The 17,298-nt window shown below is 60.5% G+C and overlaps 1 protein-coding gene across 12 annotated transcripts; it reads left to right on the top strand.

The window, feature by feature from the left end:
* The first annotated feature begins 4,135 nt into the window (after window positions 1-4,135).
* Fgfr3 (fibroblast growth factor receptor 3) lies at window positions 4,136-17,109 on the top strand. Of its 12 annotated transcripts, XM_013154366.3 has the most exons (19): window positions 4,136-4,299; window positions 4,550-4,716; window positions 8,100-8,180; window positions 9,173-9,442; window positions 9,610-9,663; window positions 10,345-10,517; window positions 10,599-10,722; window positions 10,799-10,989; window positions 11,661-11,811; window positions 13,031-13,221; window positions 13,564-13,712; window positions 13,872-13,993; window positions 14,068-14,178; window positions 14,280-14,470; window positions 14,592-14,714; window positions 14,795-14,865; window positions 14,981-15,118; window positions 15,205-15,310; window positions 15,399-17,109. In XM_013154366.3, exons 2-19 carry the CDS (start codon window positions 4,617-4,619, stop codon window positions 15,543-15,545), a joined length of 2,493 nt encoding a protein of 830 aa, XP_013009820.1. In that variant the 5' UTR covers window positions 4,136-4,299; window positions 4,550-4,616; the 3' UTR covers window positions 15,546-17,109. The 12 variants fall into 12 exon arrangements, with proteins under 12 accessions (XP_013009820.1, XP_063086380.1, XP_063086383.1 ...); XM_063230310.1 differs by lacking the exon at window positions 8,100-8,180 and having other exon boundaries at window positions 4,137-4,299; XM_063230311.1 differs by lacking the exons at window positions 8,100-8,180; window positions 11,661-11,811 and adding an exon at window positions 12,484-12,628 and having other exon boundaries at window positions 4,138-4,299; window positions 13,567-13,712.
* The last annotated feature ends 189 nt before the right edge of the window (window positions 17,110-17,298 follow it).

Here is a 17,298-nt window from a genome sequence, read left to right as displayed (position 1 = left end):
CAGGGATGGCCTGGGGTGACAAACAGTCTCTGAGAAAGGGCCCTGGTAGAGGGACCCCACAAAAGGTGGCAGGACCAGGAGAGAGGGGCATTCTGGTGGGTACAGCCCATGGCCTAGTCGGGGGAGGAGTAGCAGTTGGGGGAGGAGGAGCAGCAGAGGGAAAAGGAGGAGGAGGAGGGAAGAAATGGGGAGGAGGAGGGAAGTAGGAGGGGGAGGGTGTGCCAAGGCCTGGCCTGGCAGCCCAGACCTGGATCCCTAATTCCGTGGAGCCTGCGGCGTTGGGGCTTGTTTATTCTTGGCAGGAAGGCTGATGCTGGGGGGGGGGGGTTAGGAGGAGAGCAGGACCTTTTCAAAAAATAATAATAAAAACGTTCATTTAGAAGACTCCCAAGGCGTGCTGAACTCTAAAAGGGTCCTGGAAAAAATGCTGAGAGGGTTTAAGTGTAAATGGACCCAAAACACCATAATTAAATTTCCCTTAAATTTACCAGAGTTTGGGGTCAAAGAAAAAATAAAACTTAGGGAAAATACACTTGAGGTTTCAGGCAGATGCCAAACGCTTAGGAAAATAGATTTCTGAGCTACTCAGCGGCTACCAACCTGGCCTGCCAGCCCCAGAGCCCTGAGGCCCTACCCCCTCAGCAACTGCCCGCCACGGAGGGTTCTTAGCACCCCCACTCTCTGCACTGGCTGAGCAGCTCCTGAGCCAGGCCCCACGGGGGCAGCTGGGAAACACCAGCCCCAGGTCAGGGGAGCACAGGGGGCCTGAGCTCCCACTCCCACCAGAGCCTTCCTCCTAGGTCTGCAGGCAGCTCTGGTTTCCTTTCTTTGCTCATCTTGGAGAAGCCACATTTTCCAAACAAAAAGTCAGGGCCTGAGGCCTAGTGGTCTGTGTGAATCAAGGGCAAAAAGGACAGAAAGTTTGGACTGGGATATCCTCATGGCTCCCAACAATGCATGATTCATGATGTTGCCCTTTTTGCTCAGCCTTCCAGGAAGCTCAAAGCCAAAATTAAGGGTCTTGTTCAGTAGCAAGTGTTAGGTGAAGGATTTTGGAATATTTTCTCTTATCTTCCATGTTCTTTAAAATTCTGTCTCTGTTACAATGAGCAAATTAAATTTTTTTTTTACTTAATCTTCCTGGAATTCTCTGAGAACTAAAAATTTAAAAAGCAGAAATTCAAATTAAAAAGGCAGAAATGACCCACAATCACATTCCTCTCCACCACAGGTGCATTTGGCTCTCTTCGGGGAGAGGAGCAGCCTGCCCAGCTCAGCTTTCTGCTTTGCCTGCAGAGTCTGCCTGATCACTCAGCCTGTCTGCTTCTGGGCAGTGGGGGTTCCCAGAGCAGGAAGTGGGGAGCTCCCAGGGGAGGACAGGGCAGCCCCAGGGGTCCTATGGGGAGGCACAGCAGACAGAGGGATATGAGGCCCTCTGGGCCTGGTTCTCCTTTTTCCCCTACAAGGGGCTCCCAGCCTTGGTTCCAGGCTGGCCTGTGGTATCTGCCTGCCAGGAGCATCCCTCTGCTGACCACAGTGCAGGACCAGCCAGGTGGTCAGGTGGGACTGGTGGATGCAGAGCTGCCCTTGCTGGCCAGTGATGGGGGGAGTCCCTCTGTAGTGCCCCTCTGTGCCACTCCCAACACAGGCCCTAGTGGGCTGGATCTCGGAGTCACTGCCTGTCACACTGGTCTCACCCAGGACCCCATGGATGTGGGTCTGGGGAGACCTGAGAGGCACAGGTGAGGAGGCAGGGAGAGGTACATGCTGCTCAGATTCTGGCAGTCTCAAATGGTCCTGTTGTTGGGGCCTCTTACCATAGTGCAGGCCTGGAGTTGCACTCCAGCCCACTCACCTGCATGGCTATTGGGAACCTGGGGGAGCAAACAGCAGTGAGGACAGGGCAGGGGCTCAGGCAGAACAGCACCTCCTGATGCGTGGGTCAGAGGCAGCACCGGGGAGTAAGGACGGCCTGGGGCTCAGTGTGTGCAGCTGGGCCCCTGGTTTGGAAATGAGCGATTCAGACTGTGACACACCGGAAGGCCCTCCCGGGCACAAGTGGGTGCCTTGGGTTCTGCCTCCTTTGCTGGCCACAGCTCTAGGCCTCTTGGCCCTAACCACCCCCAGAAAATACCCTCAGAACTAAGCAGTCCACGGGGGAAGAGGCCACTTCACAAACATGCATGATGCAGAGAAGCCAGCTACCATGGGGTGGGTGTGCTGTGGGCAGAATGGTAGCCTTCAGGAAGATGCATCTGTATCCCAGCCCCAGGGACCTGAGCACGCAACCCTTTTTTTTTTTTTTTTTTTTTTTTGCTTTTTGCTTTTTATCGGTACCAGGGATCGAACTCACGACTGCCTGCTTGCAAGGCAGGTGCTTATACCGCTGAGCTAAATCTCCAGCCCCTGCGCAACCTTATTTGGAGAAAGGGTTTTGGTGAACGAAATTATGCAAAGAGCTTGGATGAAATCAGCCTGGGTGGCCCCAAATCCAACTACAGGGGTCCCTGTGAGACAGAAGAGCCCAAGCCACGTGAAGTCAGAGCAGGGACTGCACCAAGGTGGCCAGAAGCCAAGAGTATTTGGCGGCCCCAGAAACAGAAAGAGGATGTAGGGCTCCTCGCAGGCCTGTGGGGGCAGCGTGGCCCTGCCTACACAAGACTTCAGACTTCTGGTATCTGGAGCCCAGATGGTAAATGTAGGCCCACCAGGTTACAGCAGCCTATGACAATGGGTGACAGAAAAGGACACAATGAATGGGTGATGGAAAGGGACACAAGGAGGGAGGGAGCACAGACAGCTCCAGGCAGGGAAGGGGTCCCAGGCCCCGTTCCTCCTGAGATGCTGCCTCCAACAAGCCTACCCAAGAGCTGGAGAGCAAGGGAGCCTGGGAGATGGTTAGATCCCATGGGCCAGGCTTGGAGGACACAAGAGAGAAGGTGTGGGCACAAAGAGATCAGCCACCAAGCCAGGCTGGGCACTTCTGCTAAGAAGCTGGTCCTGGAGACACTGTAAAACTCTGGCTCCTGTAGAAAGACTGCCCACTCTTGCAAATGGGCATCTGGGAGGGAGTCTGGGGGCTCCCTGAGCTATTGGTACAGAGCTGGCCAGTTAAGATGTTAGGGCCGATCATCCTGCTGTTGCCCCCTACGATGGCATCTCAGGACAGTACCTTGGTGCCAACACCAGGGCTGTGCACTAGAGGGGGACTGGACAGTTCTCTTGGGATCCAGTGAGCCAGGGCTCCCTGCTAAGTCACGTGGCCAGAGCTGGCAAATAGTATGGCAACAGGTCCCTATGCTAAGCTGTCAGGTGGGCACCAGGTGGGCAGGAAGTCAGCCCAGAGAGGTGGCTTCTGGCTGCACTGGCTGCCCATGAAGCTGGGTGTGAGCTGGAGACTGACTGGCTCACTTTTCTAATCCTGTGAGTAGAGCCCCTGAAGCCACAGCTAGAGGGGCAGAAGCACTGAGCCAAGGTCTCCCACAGGTCCCCCACGTTGCCCAGAAGTAGGACAGGATCCCCATGCCTTGGGAGGGTGGACACAGGACCCTGTGGCCAAGGGGGCCCAGACAACCCGGGTGTCTCCAGGGCCGCTTCTGCCACTTACTGGCCTGGTGGAGAGGCAGCTGCCACGCCTTCCATATCTTGTGATGTCCCAGAACCTTAGGCTAGTTCAGGCACTGTCACCGGCTCCCACCATGGTGGGCTTGCTCCCATGGGGTCCCAGCTCTGCTCCCCACAACCAGGCCTAGCAGAACTCCACAGCTCCACACTGCTCTCTTCTGGGGCCTAGGGTCAGGACTATGAAGGCAGCGGTCGATACCTGCAGGCCTTCCCCTCGGCCCCCGGTCTCTACCGCATATCTGCCTATGGGGCGGGCGCTCCTCTGGAGAGAGCCCGAGTCCCAAAGACCACCGCTCCAGCCCCAGCCCGGTCCCAGCAGGCGCACGGGCAGCGGGCCCAGGAAGCCTACGCGAGCCTGGGGGCAGGGCTGGGTGTGCTCTGGGCTTGCAAACCCGCCCGGCTCCCACGCCCTCCCGGGATCGCCGACCCCGCCCTCCGCGTCCAGCCCCCTTGGAGGCGTGTCAGGGGCGTGACCGGGGCGGGCAGTCCTCCTGCCCCGCGCGCCGGCGGCCCCAGCTCAGTGCGCGGCGGCGGCGGCGGGGCGACTGGCGCCGCGCAGTCCAGCTCGGGCAGGGCGCACGGGGCTGCGCGGCGGAGGGAAAGGCGGCGCCGAGCCGGCGGGCAGCGGGACGACGCGGAAGCCGCACGGAGCGAGCCGGAGCCGGCGGCCACCAGGTCGGGGCCCGGGGTCGGCGGGCGTGGAGGGAGCGGCGGGCCGGTCCAAGCGGGGTCTGCCGCGGGGCGGGCGCGGCTTCCCGCTCTGGAAAGTTTGCCGCTGCCGCCGCCACCCTGTGAGGGCGCTGCGGCCGCAGAAGGAAGGCGGCGGGAAGGCGGGGGCGGCGCGGCGCGAGGCTCCCGGGAACCCTGGGTGGGGACGGGACGGGGACGGGCCCGGCTGGGCCGGTGACGCGCTCTCCTCCTGCAGACCCGGAGCGGCGCCCTCCTCGTGCCGGCGGCGAGGGCGCGATGCCCGCCTGAGCGCCGCCCCCGCCATGGGCACCCGGGCCGGCATCCTCGCGCTGTGCGCGGCAGTGGCTGTCGTGACCGCGAGTGTCGGCGGCGCAGAGCCTCGCGTCGAGCGTGGAGCCGCAGGTAAGGAGGGCGCGGCGGGCAGGGTGGGGGCCCGCAGTGCCAAGGCGCCGGGGCCGATCCGGGCTCCGCGTCTAGTCTTTAGGATCGCATTCCGCGCGGACGCGGCGGTGTTTGCAGGCTCAGGACCACCACCCCAGTGCACGCGGTGGTGGCATCCCCAGCTCGGTCCCTTGGCTCCCGGCTTCCTGCTCCCGGCTGTTTCCTCGACGCCCATTGTCCCACGGTTTTGCACGGACGGAAAGTTCCCATTGTTGGTCATCCTTTTCCCGGGTCCCGTTCGTGGCCAGCGTGAGCCCAAGAGTGTCCAGACTTTACAGGCTCGGGGGCTGGGGGTTTAGCTCAGCGGCATAAGCACCTGCCTTGCAAGCAGGCGGTCGTGAGTTCGATCCCCGGTACCGATAAAAATGAAAAAAAAAAAAACAAAAAAAAAAAACACAGACTTTACAGGCACGTAGGAGTGCGTCAGACGAAACCCGGCCCTACTTTCCATGGCAACTTGGCTAGGTGACAACCGCCGGGCCACCTCTGCCCCACTCTGCGGGTGGCGGGATCCGGGCCCCCTCCCGGAGCTAACTTCCAGCCGGGCTCCAGGCGGTCGCGGGGCGCAGATAGGGTACCGCGGTCACCGATGGGGGGGGCGTCGCGGTTCGTGGGACGTGGCTCCGCAGGCAGCCAGTAGCGTTTGTGTCGCTCGGCCCGGTTGAGGGTGGCCCGACGCGAAGAGCGAGGCCCGGCCCGGTGAGGCGGCCCCACCCGGGTGGCGGCCGAACAGCCGCTCCTTTGTACCCGGCGGCGGCCACAGACCGTGCATTGATGGCGCGGCGCAGGGAAGTGCGCGCGGCGGACGGGCAGATGGCGGCGCCCCGCCCCGGCCCGCGCCCCTCTCCCTGGCGGCTCTGCGGCCTCCGGAACAATGTCATTTTTTTATGAATGAAAGTGGGCCCGGCGCTTGAATGCGCGTGTCATTCAGCGGCGTGATAGAGGCCGTCGGGAGGTCAGCGCGCGCTTTTAGCCCCTGCTCGCAAGGCCGCTTCCAGGGCGCCGAGTGGGCGGGGGAGGGGCACATTAGCATGCGCATTTGGATAAAGATATTCTGCGGGTGTCAACGGGCCCGGCCTGGGCAGGCGCCGGCCCCCTCCGGACCCCCAGCCTGGCGCAAGGCAAGTGGAGCCGGGGACGCACCGCCGCGCATCGGCTTACCGCTCCCTGCGCGTCGGGACGTCGATGGCCCCCGCCCTTGCGCCGAAGCCCGTGAAACAGGTAGGGAGTTGATAGGTCAATAAACTTAATCCGGTTCCTTAACGAGATGGGCCGGGCTGTAAAAATACAAAGACCTCGTGAAATTTACAGAGGTCCCGGCTGGCGCTTTCCCCAGGAACGTAAATTATCGAGCGGTAGCTGGGAGCTGGCAGGGGTCAACGGCGGTGGGGAGGGCTAGCTCCCCGGGCTAGGTGGCAGCCACCTCCTCGCCTCCACTTAGGCCACGTTCTCGGTTGGGGGACCTGGGGAGGCCTGAAGGGGACCGGGAGAGGGTTCCAGGGAATGCAGCGCCTCCCCTCACCCCTCCAGGGTAAGGCTGGACTTTGAGCCTTGCGCTGAGTGGTTCATTAACCCGGGCTGATCCTCCCAGCCTCGAAGCCTCTTCCTGAGCACGAGGCCATTTTGCAAGGCCTCAAGTCGCACTCAGGACTGGAACTGGCTGCAGGCGTCCTTTCTTACCATTGAGCCTAGAAGCCGCAAGGACTTCAGGTCTCCAGTGGTGCCGGGATCCTCCCTGGTTTGGGTTGGGGGTGGCCAGGGAGGGCAGGCGCCCTGCAGGGTGATTTACAAGTGAATGGACCAGCTCTGAGCTTCAGTCTCTTTGGTTTTTTGCTGGAGTGATTGCCTGGACTACCTGTGCAGTGAGCTGCCAGCTGCTCCCCCCGGGGCTTGGGGTGTCCTCCTGGAATCTCAGTTTCTTCACCTGTCTGAGAGGACTGATAATGGCAGGGTTGTTTGGAGGATTAGGTAGTGTAATCCCAGGAAGCCCTCAGTAGCTCTCCCGGCCTTCCTCCAAATCCTGTTTTTTTTTTTTTTTTTTTTTTTCTCTGATTGTTATAAAACTCTGTGGAATGTGTCTGGGTGGGATAGGAGGTGGGGACACAGGAGTCCAGACCCTGGCCCTCAGCTGCAGGGTCCCTTGGGGGCATTGCTCTTTCCTGGGCTGTTTTGAGTCACATACCTGACCACACCTCCCATGCCAGGCCAGGCCAGGCCAGCCCAGCCCAGCCCAGGAGAGCTTCATGTGTGAAACCAGAACGCTCTGTTCCCTGACCCTGGCCCTGGTCTGGCTCCAAACCCCGAGTCCTTTGGGGTAGTTGGCTTAAGAAACCAGTCTGAATTCTACGCTTGTTATGTGGGGTGCCCTGGGGGGGGCCTTAGTTGCAGTGATCCAGAACTGCCAGTAAGGTCACCCAGGCAGGATGTGGCACTCCCAGAGGGCTGTCTCCGCCACAATAGTCCCAGACAAGAGAGCCTCATCAGAAGTGTCCCTCACGCTTCTGCCTCACTGTCATAGGCCAGCCACCTCACCAGCGCAAGTGCCTTTGTCCCCCAGACCCTCAGGCGGGGATTTCTACCTTGAGCCACAGTGCAGGAAACTGAGGCACAAAGTCAGGGAGATCCTGGGTCCAGCACAGCTCCTCTAGGACCCAGTGTCCTACAGTCACAGCAGCAGGCTTTTCTGGGGGGTACACTTGGGAGAAGGTGCCCTTGCTGCTCCTGGGCACAGCAGGAACACTGGTATGCTGGGGGTGCGTGGTCCCCCCCCCCTTTTGAGGATAAAGAGCCCCTGGTGTGTGCGAGGTGGTGGGTCCTTTCAGTGCCTGCCAAGCCACCCCATACTGTCTTCTTGGTGTTCAAGTGTCTGACTTTGCTGGTCCAGCCCTGCAGGGTTTTCCCTAGGGCCTTGGTTGCAGGTGTTGGACACTGGCACCAGAGTCTGCCCAAAGTCCAGGTGTCCCCGTCCTCCTGACACCTGGAGGCATCCACTGAGTGTCACTGGCCTGGACGCTGCCCTGTTCACCTGAAGTCCCTCTCTGGGCCAGGTTGAAGCAAATACTTGTGTGGATGGCTAACCTGTTGTCTTTGCCTAACCAAACTGGAACCAAATAGCTGTTGCTTTTGGGCCAGGGCCTGGGGTTGAGGCTCCTGCAACCAGCTTGGTGTTGCCTTGTGGGGGGTCTCAGGTATCTCCCAGCACTGGGTGGTCCCCACAGGACATGATCTCCAGGTTTGGAGAGCTGGGGGTCCAGCCAGGAGCCCTCCAGCTGTGGGGGGCCATACAGGGGCTGTCCCAGAGCGAGGAGTTCCTGTGGGATACAGACTCCCTTGGATACTTGCAGGGTCGCTGTGGCTGGCAGGCCCATGGAGCGGCATGGACAGAGCTGGGCTTGGACAGAGCGCCAGGGACTGGTGTGGCCAGAGTGGGTAACTGGGGCCCGAATCTAGGCCATGCGTTGGTAGAATGACAAGTAACGGTTCAGCCAGCATCACTGGGTCTGGGGACGGTCTGCCCAGGCCTGGCTGCTCCTGTGCCCAGCACTGTGTGGCCCTGGCAGGGGGCTTGGGTGTTGGTCCTCCTAGTGGGTGGTGTCTCTGGGTCTCAGACCTTGGGGCTTCTCGGGAGCTGGGGTGCCCTGGGAAGGGCAGAAGCCCAGGCCCACCTGTGGGAATAGGCTTGTACCCTGATTTCTCACCGCCTCTCCGCTCAGCTCTGCCCCACTTGTCTGGTGTCTGCAGTGTCCTCAGCCTGAGTCATCAAAGATGGGTGGGCAGGGGTCCACCACCAGCCACCTGGAGTCCTCCCTCATCCCTGGGCTGAGACTCATGGTCAGACCGGAGTCCTGATGGCTGTGTGGCATAGAGACATCCCACTCCGGCTGCTCTGGCTGTCCTGCCACCAGGCGAGGCCTGTTCCCTGGCTTCTCTCCAGAGTGCTCTTGCTGCCAAGATGAGAATTGGGGTGCCGTAGGCCCTCCCTCCTGAGCTCCCCTCCTCCGGGCAGCTTTTAATTCAGCCAGAGTCAGCAAGGGGAGCCCTTGTGGTGTGGGCCTGTGAAGCCATCTCCAGACGGTGACAGGTAGAACAGGACCGAGGGAGGCTTTGTGTGTGTGCTGTGTTGGGGCTGGGGCTGCATCTGCCTCCCTTGTGTCTATAAGCAGCTCTGCTGGCATGTAGGTCTTTGGAGGCAGAATCTGAGGCCTTGGGGCAGACTGGCTGGACCTGACAAAGCTGACTGCTGCCCGTCCTCCACAGGGACAGTTAGTGCTCCTGTTTGAGTGACAGAGCTGGCAGGACCAAGGCTGCTGACCCTTTCTCACTCAGGACCTGTGCAGCTTCCCCCCAGGGGTTGCGTCCCAGCTTGTCTGCCTTGTCTGCCTTGGGTGCTATCTCACTGTTGCCCTTTTGCCTGCAGAGGCCCTGGGGCCGGAGTCTGGCCAGCAGGCGCAGGTGGTCTTTGGCAGTGGGGACACTGTGGAGCTGAGCTGCCACCCACCCAGAGGTGGCCCTGTGGGCCCCACAGTCTGGGTCAAGGATGGAGAGGGGCTGGTGTCCTCAGACCGCATCCTGGTGGGTCCCCAGCGGCTGCAGGTGCTGAATGCTTCCCTCGAGGACGCCGGGGCCTACAGCTGCAAGCAGCAGCTGACGCAGCGTGTGCTGTGCCGCTTCGGTGTGCGTGTGACAGGTTCGTGCGTGCTGAGCCGCACCAGGCTCTGGGCCTCAGCGCTGTCTGGGGCAGTTGGGGGGGCACCTGGGGTCCTGCTGGACAGGTGCTGGCAGCTGAAAAGCAGTGGGCACCTGGATGTGGCCCATTGCAGGTCCAGTGCCCACACATGCACCTCCTCTTGGCAGATACCCCCTCCTCAGGAGATGATGAAGACGGAGAAGACGTGGCTGAAGACATAGGTGAGATTGGATGCCAGGCCCAGGCTGGCTGGGGTGGGGACCACTTCCTGCCTGCCCAGTCCTGCCCTTTGTTGGCTGGTGGGGCATGGATGCCTAGGGAAGACCTGAGGCACAGGAAAGAAAGGTCAGGTGGGGAGGGCTGGGGCCATCATGACTGGCATTGCTCTGGATGCCGGCTCTGGGCTCCTGGTGGCAGCTGGGGGATAGGAGGTGGGCAGCTTTGCCACTGATGGGGGAGAACAGGGCACAGGGGCTTCCAGGAATGGTGGCCAGGCCAGTGGCTGTCCCTAGTATGCGCACAGCAGGGCACAGAGTTCAGCTGGCTGCTGTGGGCAGGGCTAGACACACTGTAGGAGGGGCTATGGCAGAGTTTCCCCTGGTGGCAGGCAGGGTGACAGTGCTCAGGTAAGACTGCCCACTGTACAGGGCCCAGGCTTTCTGGTGTAGGAGGAGCTGAGAGATGCGTGTGTGCAGAGGAGGGTTATGGCTAGGTGCATGCAGGGTCCTGCACTGTGTGGCCGAGGCCGAGGACCCTTGGCCCTGCTGGGCTTTCCATCTCTGGGATTTCCTCTGCCCTGCTCGAGCTGGGGCAGGGGACCAAGAGAGACCAAGTCTCCCCACCGAGAGTGGGAGTCCTGTCCTGCTCCTGCTGGGTCCTGGTCCTCACTGCACCACTGCCAGCAGGGGCCCCGTACTGGACTCGGCCCGAGCGGATGGACAAGAAGCTGCTGGCTGTACCAGCTGCCAACACTGTGCGCTTCCGCTGCCCAGCTGCTGGTAACCCCACACCCTCCATCTCCTGGCTAAAGAATGGGAAGGAATTCCGTGGGGAGCATCGCATTGGGGGCATCAAAGTAGGTGTGGGTCTGGGAGGGAGCTTGGCCCCTGAGCCTGGTCGTGGGGCTGCGTTCTCACCACCTTCTGACCTACTGCAGCTGCGGCACCAGCAGTGGAGCCTGGTCATGGAGAGTGTGGTGCCCTCAGACCGAGGTAACTACACATGCGTAGTGGAGAACAAGTTCGGCAGCATCCGGCAGACATACACGCTGGACGTGCTGGGTGAGTGAGCGCCAGCCCGGTGAGGGGGCCACTGCCATGCACCCACTGACTATGGCCATCACACCTCGCCCCACAGAGCGCTCTCCACATCGGCCTATCCTGCAAGCAGGGCTGCCGGCCAACCAGACAGCTGTGCTGGGGAGCGACGTGGAGTTCCACTGTAAGGTGTACAGCGATGCGCAGCCCCATATCCAGTGGCTGAAGCATGTGGAGGTGAATGGCAGCAAGGTGGGCCCTGATGGCACACCCTACGTCACCGTTCTCAAGGTGGGCACTGGCCAGCAGCAGTGGGTCCTTATCAGGGCATGGTGTCCACGCTTTGGGGAGGGGCTCAACAGGGCTCCCTCGCCTGAGCTCCGTGGGGATCTCCCACTTGAGCCACAGCTCGGAGCAGGATGGGCTTGCTGTGCCCACTGTGAGGTACAGGGCTGGGTCACAGTGGGCTCCCCAGAGCCTGTGTACCCGAGTACTGGGCTGAATACCCGAATACCAACTCTAGGGTGGGTGATAAGGGCCGGTGCGCCACTGCCAGCTGCCTCTGCCCTTCGCTTTGTTCCTGTGGCCACTGGGGTGGCACCCACCTGTGTGGGGCAGTTGCAACACTGGAAGCCCAAAGAGAAACGTGTTCCAAGACAAGGCAGCCTAGTGGGGGTGGGGAGCAGGCGCCTGGGGCCGAAGTGCAGTCTAAAGCTGGCAGGGAGTGGCCAGGGGCCAGGGGCCTGTCCAGTGCTGCCTCTCTGGGTGCTCCTGGGACCTCCCACTCTGGGCTCTGGGCTGGGGCTGGGACACAGGGTGCGTCCTGGGAGAAGCCACCCCACATCACCATCTTTGGGGAGCCCACCAGGCCCTCTGTGGGGTCCTGGTCCCGCTGCCTCCTGCCTCGCGCCCAGCCCAGGCTGCCTCAGGGCATGCCTGAACCGGGTCTCTTGTCCCCGCAGTCCTGGATCAGTGAAAATGTGGAGGCAGACGCGCGCCTCCGCCTGGCCAATGTGTCGGAGCGGGACGGGGGCGAGTACCTCTGTCGAGCCACCAATTTCATAGGCGTGGCCGAGAAGGCCTTTTGGCTGCGTGTTCACGGGCCCCGAGCAGGTAACGACTCTGTCCCACGCCTGCCTGGCACGCCGAGCTCCAGCTCCGACACCCAGCCGTGTGCCCGCCTGCACGCCCTGCATGCCCCTGTCCTGCTTGTGCCTGCCATGGCTTTTTCTGCTTGTGGCTACTCTGCCATCACATGGATGGCATCGACTGCTGCTGTGACAGCCCACTTCGAAGCCCCAGGCCTGTGCTGGCCTTGCCTGCTTTGCCATGTGCCCCTGAATGTCCCTGAGCCCATTTGGGCTGTGTCCCACACTCTGAGCACCTACCTGCCGCCTCTCCAGCTACTGGACCTGGCACTTCCCCATTGCCATCCAACATCTGTCTGTTCTACTGTCTGTCTTGTCTGTCCCTGTCTGCCTCCTCCCCTCTCTGCACTAACCCTGCATGCTGCCCCCAAGCAGCCCTGTGCTCCTGCCCGTCTGCCTGATGCTCACCTGGGACAGAGGACTCGCCGGTGGAGGGACTGGCTTTGGGCTCAGCGCCCATGCTGGAGGCAGAGGCCCAGGCCACCGTGGCCGTGGCAGGACTGTGGCAGTGGCTGAGGTGGTGGTGGCGGCGGCGTTTTCTTTGCAGCCTGGCCGGATCGTGGCCATGTAGCCTGGGCCACAGTGCCCATGGGGAGGTGCTGGCACTTGCCTATCGCACTCTGTTCTCTCTTTGTAGACGGCGGGCGCTAACACCACCAACAAGGAGCTAGAGGTTCTGTCCTTGCGCAATGTCACCTTTGAGGATGCGGGGGAGTATACCTGTCTGGCGGGCAATTCTATCGGGTTTTCCCATCACTCTGCGTGGCTGGTGGTGCTGCCAGGTACTGGCTGTGCTGCTGCTTGCTCTGCACTTATCTCCTGGGGTGCTGGCTCGGGACACGCCACAGCCACCAGGGACGGGCTGAGCAATGGCTGGGGCGCCTGGCCTTGTGCCTGGCCCCATCTTGGTTCCAGGGGCCCCTTCTAAGCCCCATAGCTGGGGTTCGGGGCCCTGTACTGTGGCTTTAGCATGTCCTGGGTGCCTGGGTGGTGGTCTGGGTGCTGCTGGCTCCACTAGGCTCTTTCTTTCCTGGGTCTGCCCCTCCTGACATGTTTTGACTGTAGCGCTAGGAGATAGGGCCCAGAGGCCTGGGGTCCCTGCTCTGAGCCCCAGGACAGCATTGTTTGCCTGACCCTGCCAATGCAAGAGCCTGGGCTCGGCCCCAACACGCATATCTTTGCAGCAGAGGAGGAGCTGGCAGAGGCGGACACGGCGGGCAGTGTGTATGCAGGCGTCCTCAGCTACGGGGTGGGCTTCTTCCTCTTCATCCTGGTGGTGGCGGCTGTGACCCTCTGCCGCTTGCGCAGCCCACCCAAGAAGGGCCTGGGTTCCCCCACCGTGCACAAAGTCTCCCGTTTTCCGCTCAAGCGACAGGTAACAGAAAGTAGATACCAGGTTTCTAGCCACCCGTCTGCCCACCTGGCCTCCTAGAGCCCCAGATCCGCATGTGTTCAGGGTCCTTGCACCTGGGGAGACCCGTATGGGCTGCTTCTTGCAGTTGGGGGTCTCCTGCTCCCTCCTCACTGGTCTCAGTATGGGGCCCAAGTTTCCCATTTTTAAAATTCCTCCCTCACTGCTCCAGGGATGCCTAGCAGCCCACACGCCCAGCTCACTGCCCTGTGTGGTCACGGCCTCCCTGTACCCAGGGCTGTGCTGCCCACCTCTCCCAGCCCAGGCCCCTGCCATGAGGCACCAACCTGCCCCTGCCGACCCAAGCAGGTGTCCTTGGAGTCCAACTCATCCATGAACTCCAACACGCCTCTGGTCCGCATCGCCCGGCTGTCCTCGGGGGAGGGCCCCACACTGGCCAACGTGTCTGAGCTTGAGCTGCCTGCTGATCCCAAGTGGGAGCTGTCTCGGTCCCGGTCAGTGATGGCAAGGGCACGGTAGGGCTCTGTGATGGGTGCTGGGATGGCGCAGGTAGGGGCCTCCCTGGACTCAGGTGGGAGTGCTGTATAGTAGCTGGAGGAGGGCCAGGCGGGGAATGGTGGTGCCCATGCTCATCACCTTGGCCTTTCCTGCAGGCTGACCCTGGGCAAGCCCCTTGGAGAGGGCTGCTTTGGCCAGGTGGTCATGGCAGAGGCCATTGGTATCGACAAGGACCGTGCTGCCAAGCCGGTCACCGTGGCCGTGAAGATGCTGAAAGGTGAGCAGGGACATAGTGAGGGGCTCCTTTGTGCCATTGGTGCCACTCCTGACATCTCTTCCCCTTTGGCACAGATGACGCCACTGACAAGGACCTTTCGGACCTGGTGTCAGAGATGGAAATGATGAAGATGATCGGCAAACACAAGAACATCATCAACCTGCTGGGCGCCTGCACGCAGGGGGGTGGGTGCTGGGCGGGGAACGGGGAGGGGGCGGAGGCGGGTTAGGCAGGGATCAAAGGTAGTGTCAGGCATGGCAGCTCTCTGAGGTGCACGTGTCTGCAGGGCCCCTGTATGTGCTGGTGGAGTATGCTGCCAAGGGCAACCTGCGGGAGTACCTGCGGGCGCGGCGGCCCCCAGGCTTGGACTACTCCTTCGATACCTGCAAGCTGCCTGAGGAGCAGCTCACCTTCAAAGACCTGGTGTCCTGTGCCTACCAGGTGGCCCGGGGTATGGAGTATCTGGCCTCTCAAAAGGTGAATGGGTGCAGCGGAGGTGTGGTCCATGCCCAGCAGGGGCTGGACAAGTTCCGTCCTGGAGCAGGGCAGAGGGTTGCCATGGGTAACTCAGCCTTGTCGCCACCCCTCTGGCCTGCAGTGCATACACAGGGACCTGGCCGCCCGAAACGTGCTGGTGACTGAAGACAATGTGATGAAGATCGCAGACTTCGGCCTGGCTCGAGATGTGCACAACCTCGACTACTACAAGAAGACCACCAATGTGAGTCCTGCTCTCGTCCCCAGGGTGGAGTTCCCAGGCTGGCAGCGGCCTGATAGCTGGTATCTGCCCTTTACCCCTAGGGCCGGCTGCCAGTGAAGTGGATGGCACCCGAGGCCCTGTTTGACCGAGTCTACACCCACCAGAGTGATGTGTAAGTGATGTGTAAGCTGCTCCCACCCCGGCCCCCAGCTATACATCCTGGGGTAGGGGCTGTAGAGGGAAGGGGCCCGAGGTGTGCAGGGCCTGACCTAGCCCCGCGCCTACAGTTGGTCCTTTGGAGTCCTGCTCTGGGAGATCTTCACACTGGGGGGCTCCCCATACCCTGGCATCCCCGTGGAAGAGCTTTTCAAGCTGCTAAAGGAGGGGCACCGTATGGACAAGCCGGCCAACTGCACACAGGATCTGTGAGTGTGGTTCACTTGCGGCAGCCCTGTCAAGGGGTAGGGGAATGGAGTTGGGGCACCAGTCAATGCTACCTCCTTGGCCGCAGGTACATGATCATGCGTGAGTGCTGGCATGCTGTGCCCTCGCAAAGGCCCACCTTCAAGCAGCTGGTGGAGGACCTGGACCGCATCCTCACTGTGACATCTACTGACGTGAGTGCTCTTGCCCGGCGTGTGCCCAGCAAGAGGGTCCTTGGTAGCAAGTGTGTGCTGACCAACCCCTGTCCCCACCTACCCGCAGGAGTACCTGGACCTGTCCGTGCCGTTTGAGCAGTATTCACCCGGTGGTCAGGACACGTCTAGCTCCAGCTCCTCTGGGGACGACTCTGTGTTCACACACGACCTGCTGTCCCCGGCCCCGCCTGGCAGCGGAGGCCCTCGGACGTGAAAGGCCGTGGCCCTGAAGGCCAAGCCCTTGTTAATGTGAGAGTGATCCCAGCCCACCCTGCCGCCTGAGGCACAGCAGCCTGGGCCTGAGCCCGTGAGATGGGCACACAGACAGACGCTGTGCATCTGTGTGTGAGAGGGAGGGCAGCCTCGAGGCCTGCGTGCAGGTCCCTAGGATGCCTGCGCTGCTGTAAGGTGCCTTGTGCAACACATGCCTGGCAAGAGGGTCCTTGCAGCAAGCGTGTGCTGGAGGCCCAAGGACCTTGCCCTGGAGCACCAGATGTAGAATGTAGGGGGGCCACCCCCAGGGAGCATCTCAGTGGGTTGCAACCCCTCAGCCCCCAAGCTGAGCCTGCAGGGCAGCCCCTGTGGTGAGCCCTATACCTGCGTGGCACCTTGCACCTGGGGGTAAGCAGCAGCTCCCCTATCTCCAGGTCTTCCCACTGCCCCCCTGCCCTTCAGACTGAAATTACGGGTACCTGAAGGTGGGAGGGAGCCTTCAACCTTCCATCCGAAAGGTTTATTCCAGACACTAGTGTACATTTCTATAAATAGATGCTGTGTATATGGTATATATACATATATATAAGAATATGTTGGGGAGGAGTCCTCAGGGCTGGGGGACCCCCCCCCGCAGGGGCCAGTGGAGGGGCAAAGGACTTTTCTGGCACTGCAGTTTTGTTTTAAAAATTTGTACCTGGACCTGTATATTTGTAAAGCTATTTATCGACCCCCAAAACCCTGGCTTCCCCACATGGATAGCGTTTAGCCAGCTGCAAGGCAGAGATTTAAGTTTTAACTTATTAACAGCTGAGGTTTATGCTACATTTGGAGGGGTTGCAAAAGAATGTACGTCCAGCTGCGAGGCCGCCCCACCGGAGTCATGTGCTGGGGGTGGGTACAGCAAGCCTTTTATTTCCTTTGGCCTGGGCTGGGGATTTAGCTCAGCGGCATAAGCACCTGCCTTGCAAGCAGGCAGTCGTGAGTTCGATCCCCGGTACCAATAAAAAGGAAAAAGACAAAAAAAAAAAAAAAAATCCTTTGGCCTTTTGCAGGGAATTAGATTTCTATAGGACCTTTCTTTAGATTTATTTTTTTGGTCTTCAGAGCAAGCTGGTATTTTCATACAGATCCTTCTAATTGCTGCATATTGCAGGGAGGGCCGGCCCTGTGTGCAGGTTGTTATTAGATGTTACAAGTTTATATCTATCTATATAATTTATTGAGTTTTTATGAGACATTATTTGCTGTAGACTTAACACTTCTTAAGCAATGCTTTTAGACTTTCATAGCCCAGACTGCTACCTTTCAAAGCTTGGGAGAGAAAGCCGTGAACATGGTTTCATTCCCTTTTGTACTGTCCTTGGGCCCCAGCTGGGAGGCTGACCCTCACCCGCCCCTCAGCTGCTGGCCAGCCAGTAAGGCCAGGAGGCCACTCCTCAGCTCTTTCCTTGGGGTCCAGCCATGGTGGCCAGAGGTGTCAGCCCAAGCCCAGCCCAGCTGATGTGACTTGTTAACCCAGATGTCCCCTTTCTAAGAATAAAGAGATGACTAGTTCCCAGCTATACTTTCTCCTGTTCCCTGTTTCCTGCCTGTTAGAGACGTTTGTTGTCCCCCTTGGAGGGGGTCCCAGCCAGCAGCAGGGGAAGAGCAGCTGCTGTGGTCCCCAAGTGGGGACACTTGTGCCTGTGACCTTGCCTGCTCCCTGGTCTCTGGCTCCTCCACCTGCAGAGCGGGTCTAGGTGGCTTTTGGG

This window comes from Cavia porcellus, unplaced genomic scaffold (assembly GCF_034190915.1).
Source record: "Cavia porcellus strain 051 isolate PalLab524CR breed Dunkin Hartley unplaced genomic scaffold, mCavPor4.1 scaffold_18, whole genome shotgun sequence".
NCBI classification, from domain to species: domain Eukaryota; kingdom Metazoa; phylum Chordata; class Mammalia; order Rodentia; family Caviidae; genus Cavia; species Cavia porcellus.
The sequence above is the reverse complement of the archived record's forward strand: the minus strand, read 5'-3'. Positions and strand labels throughout refer to the sequence as shown.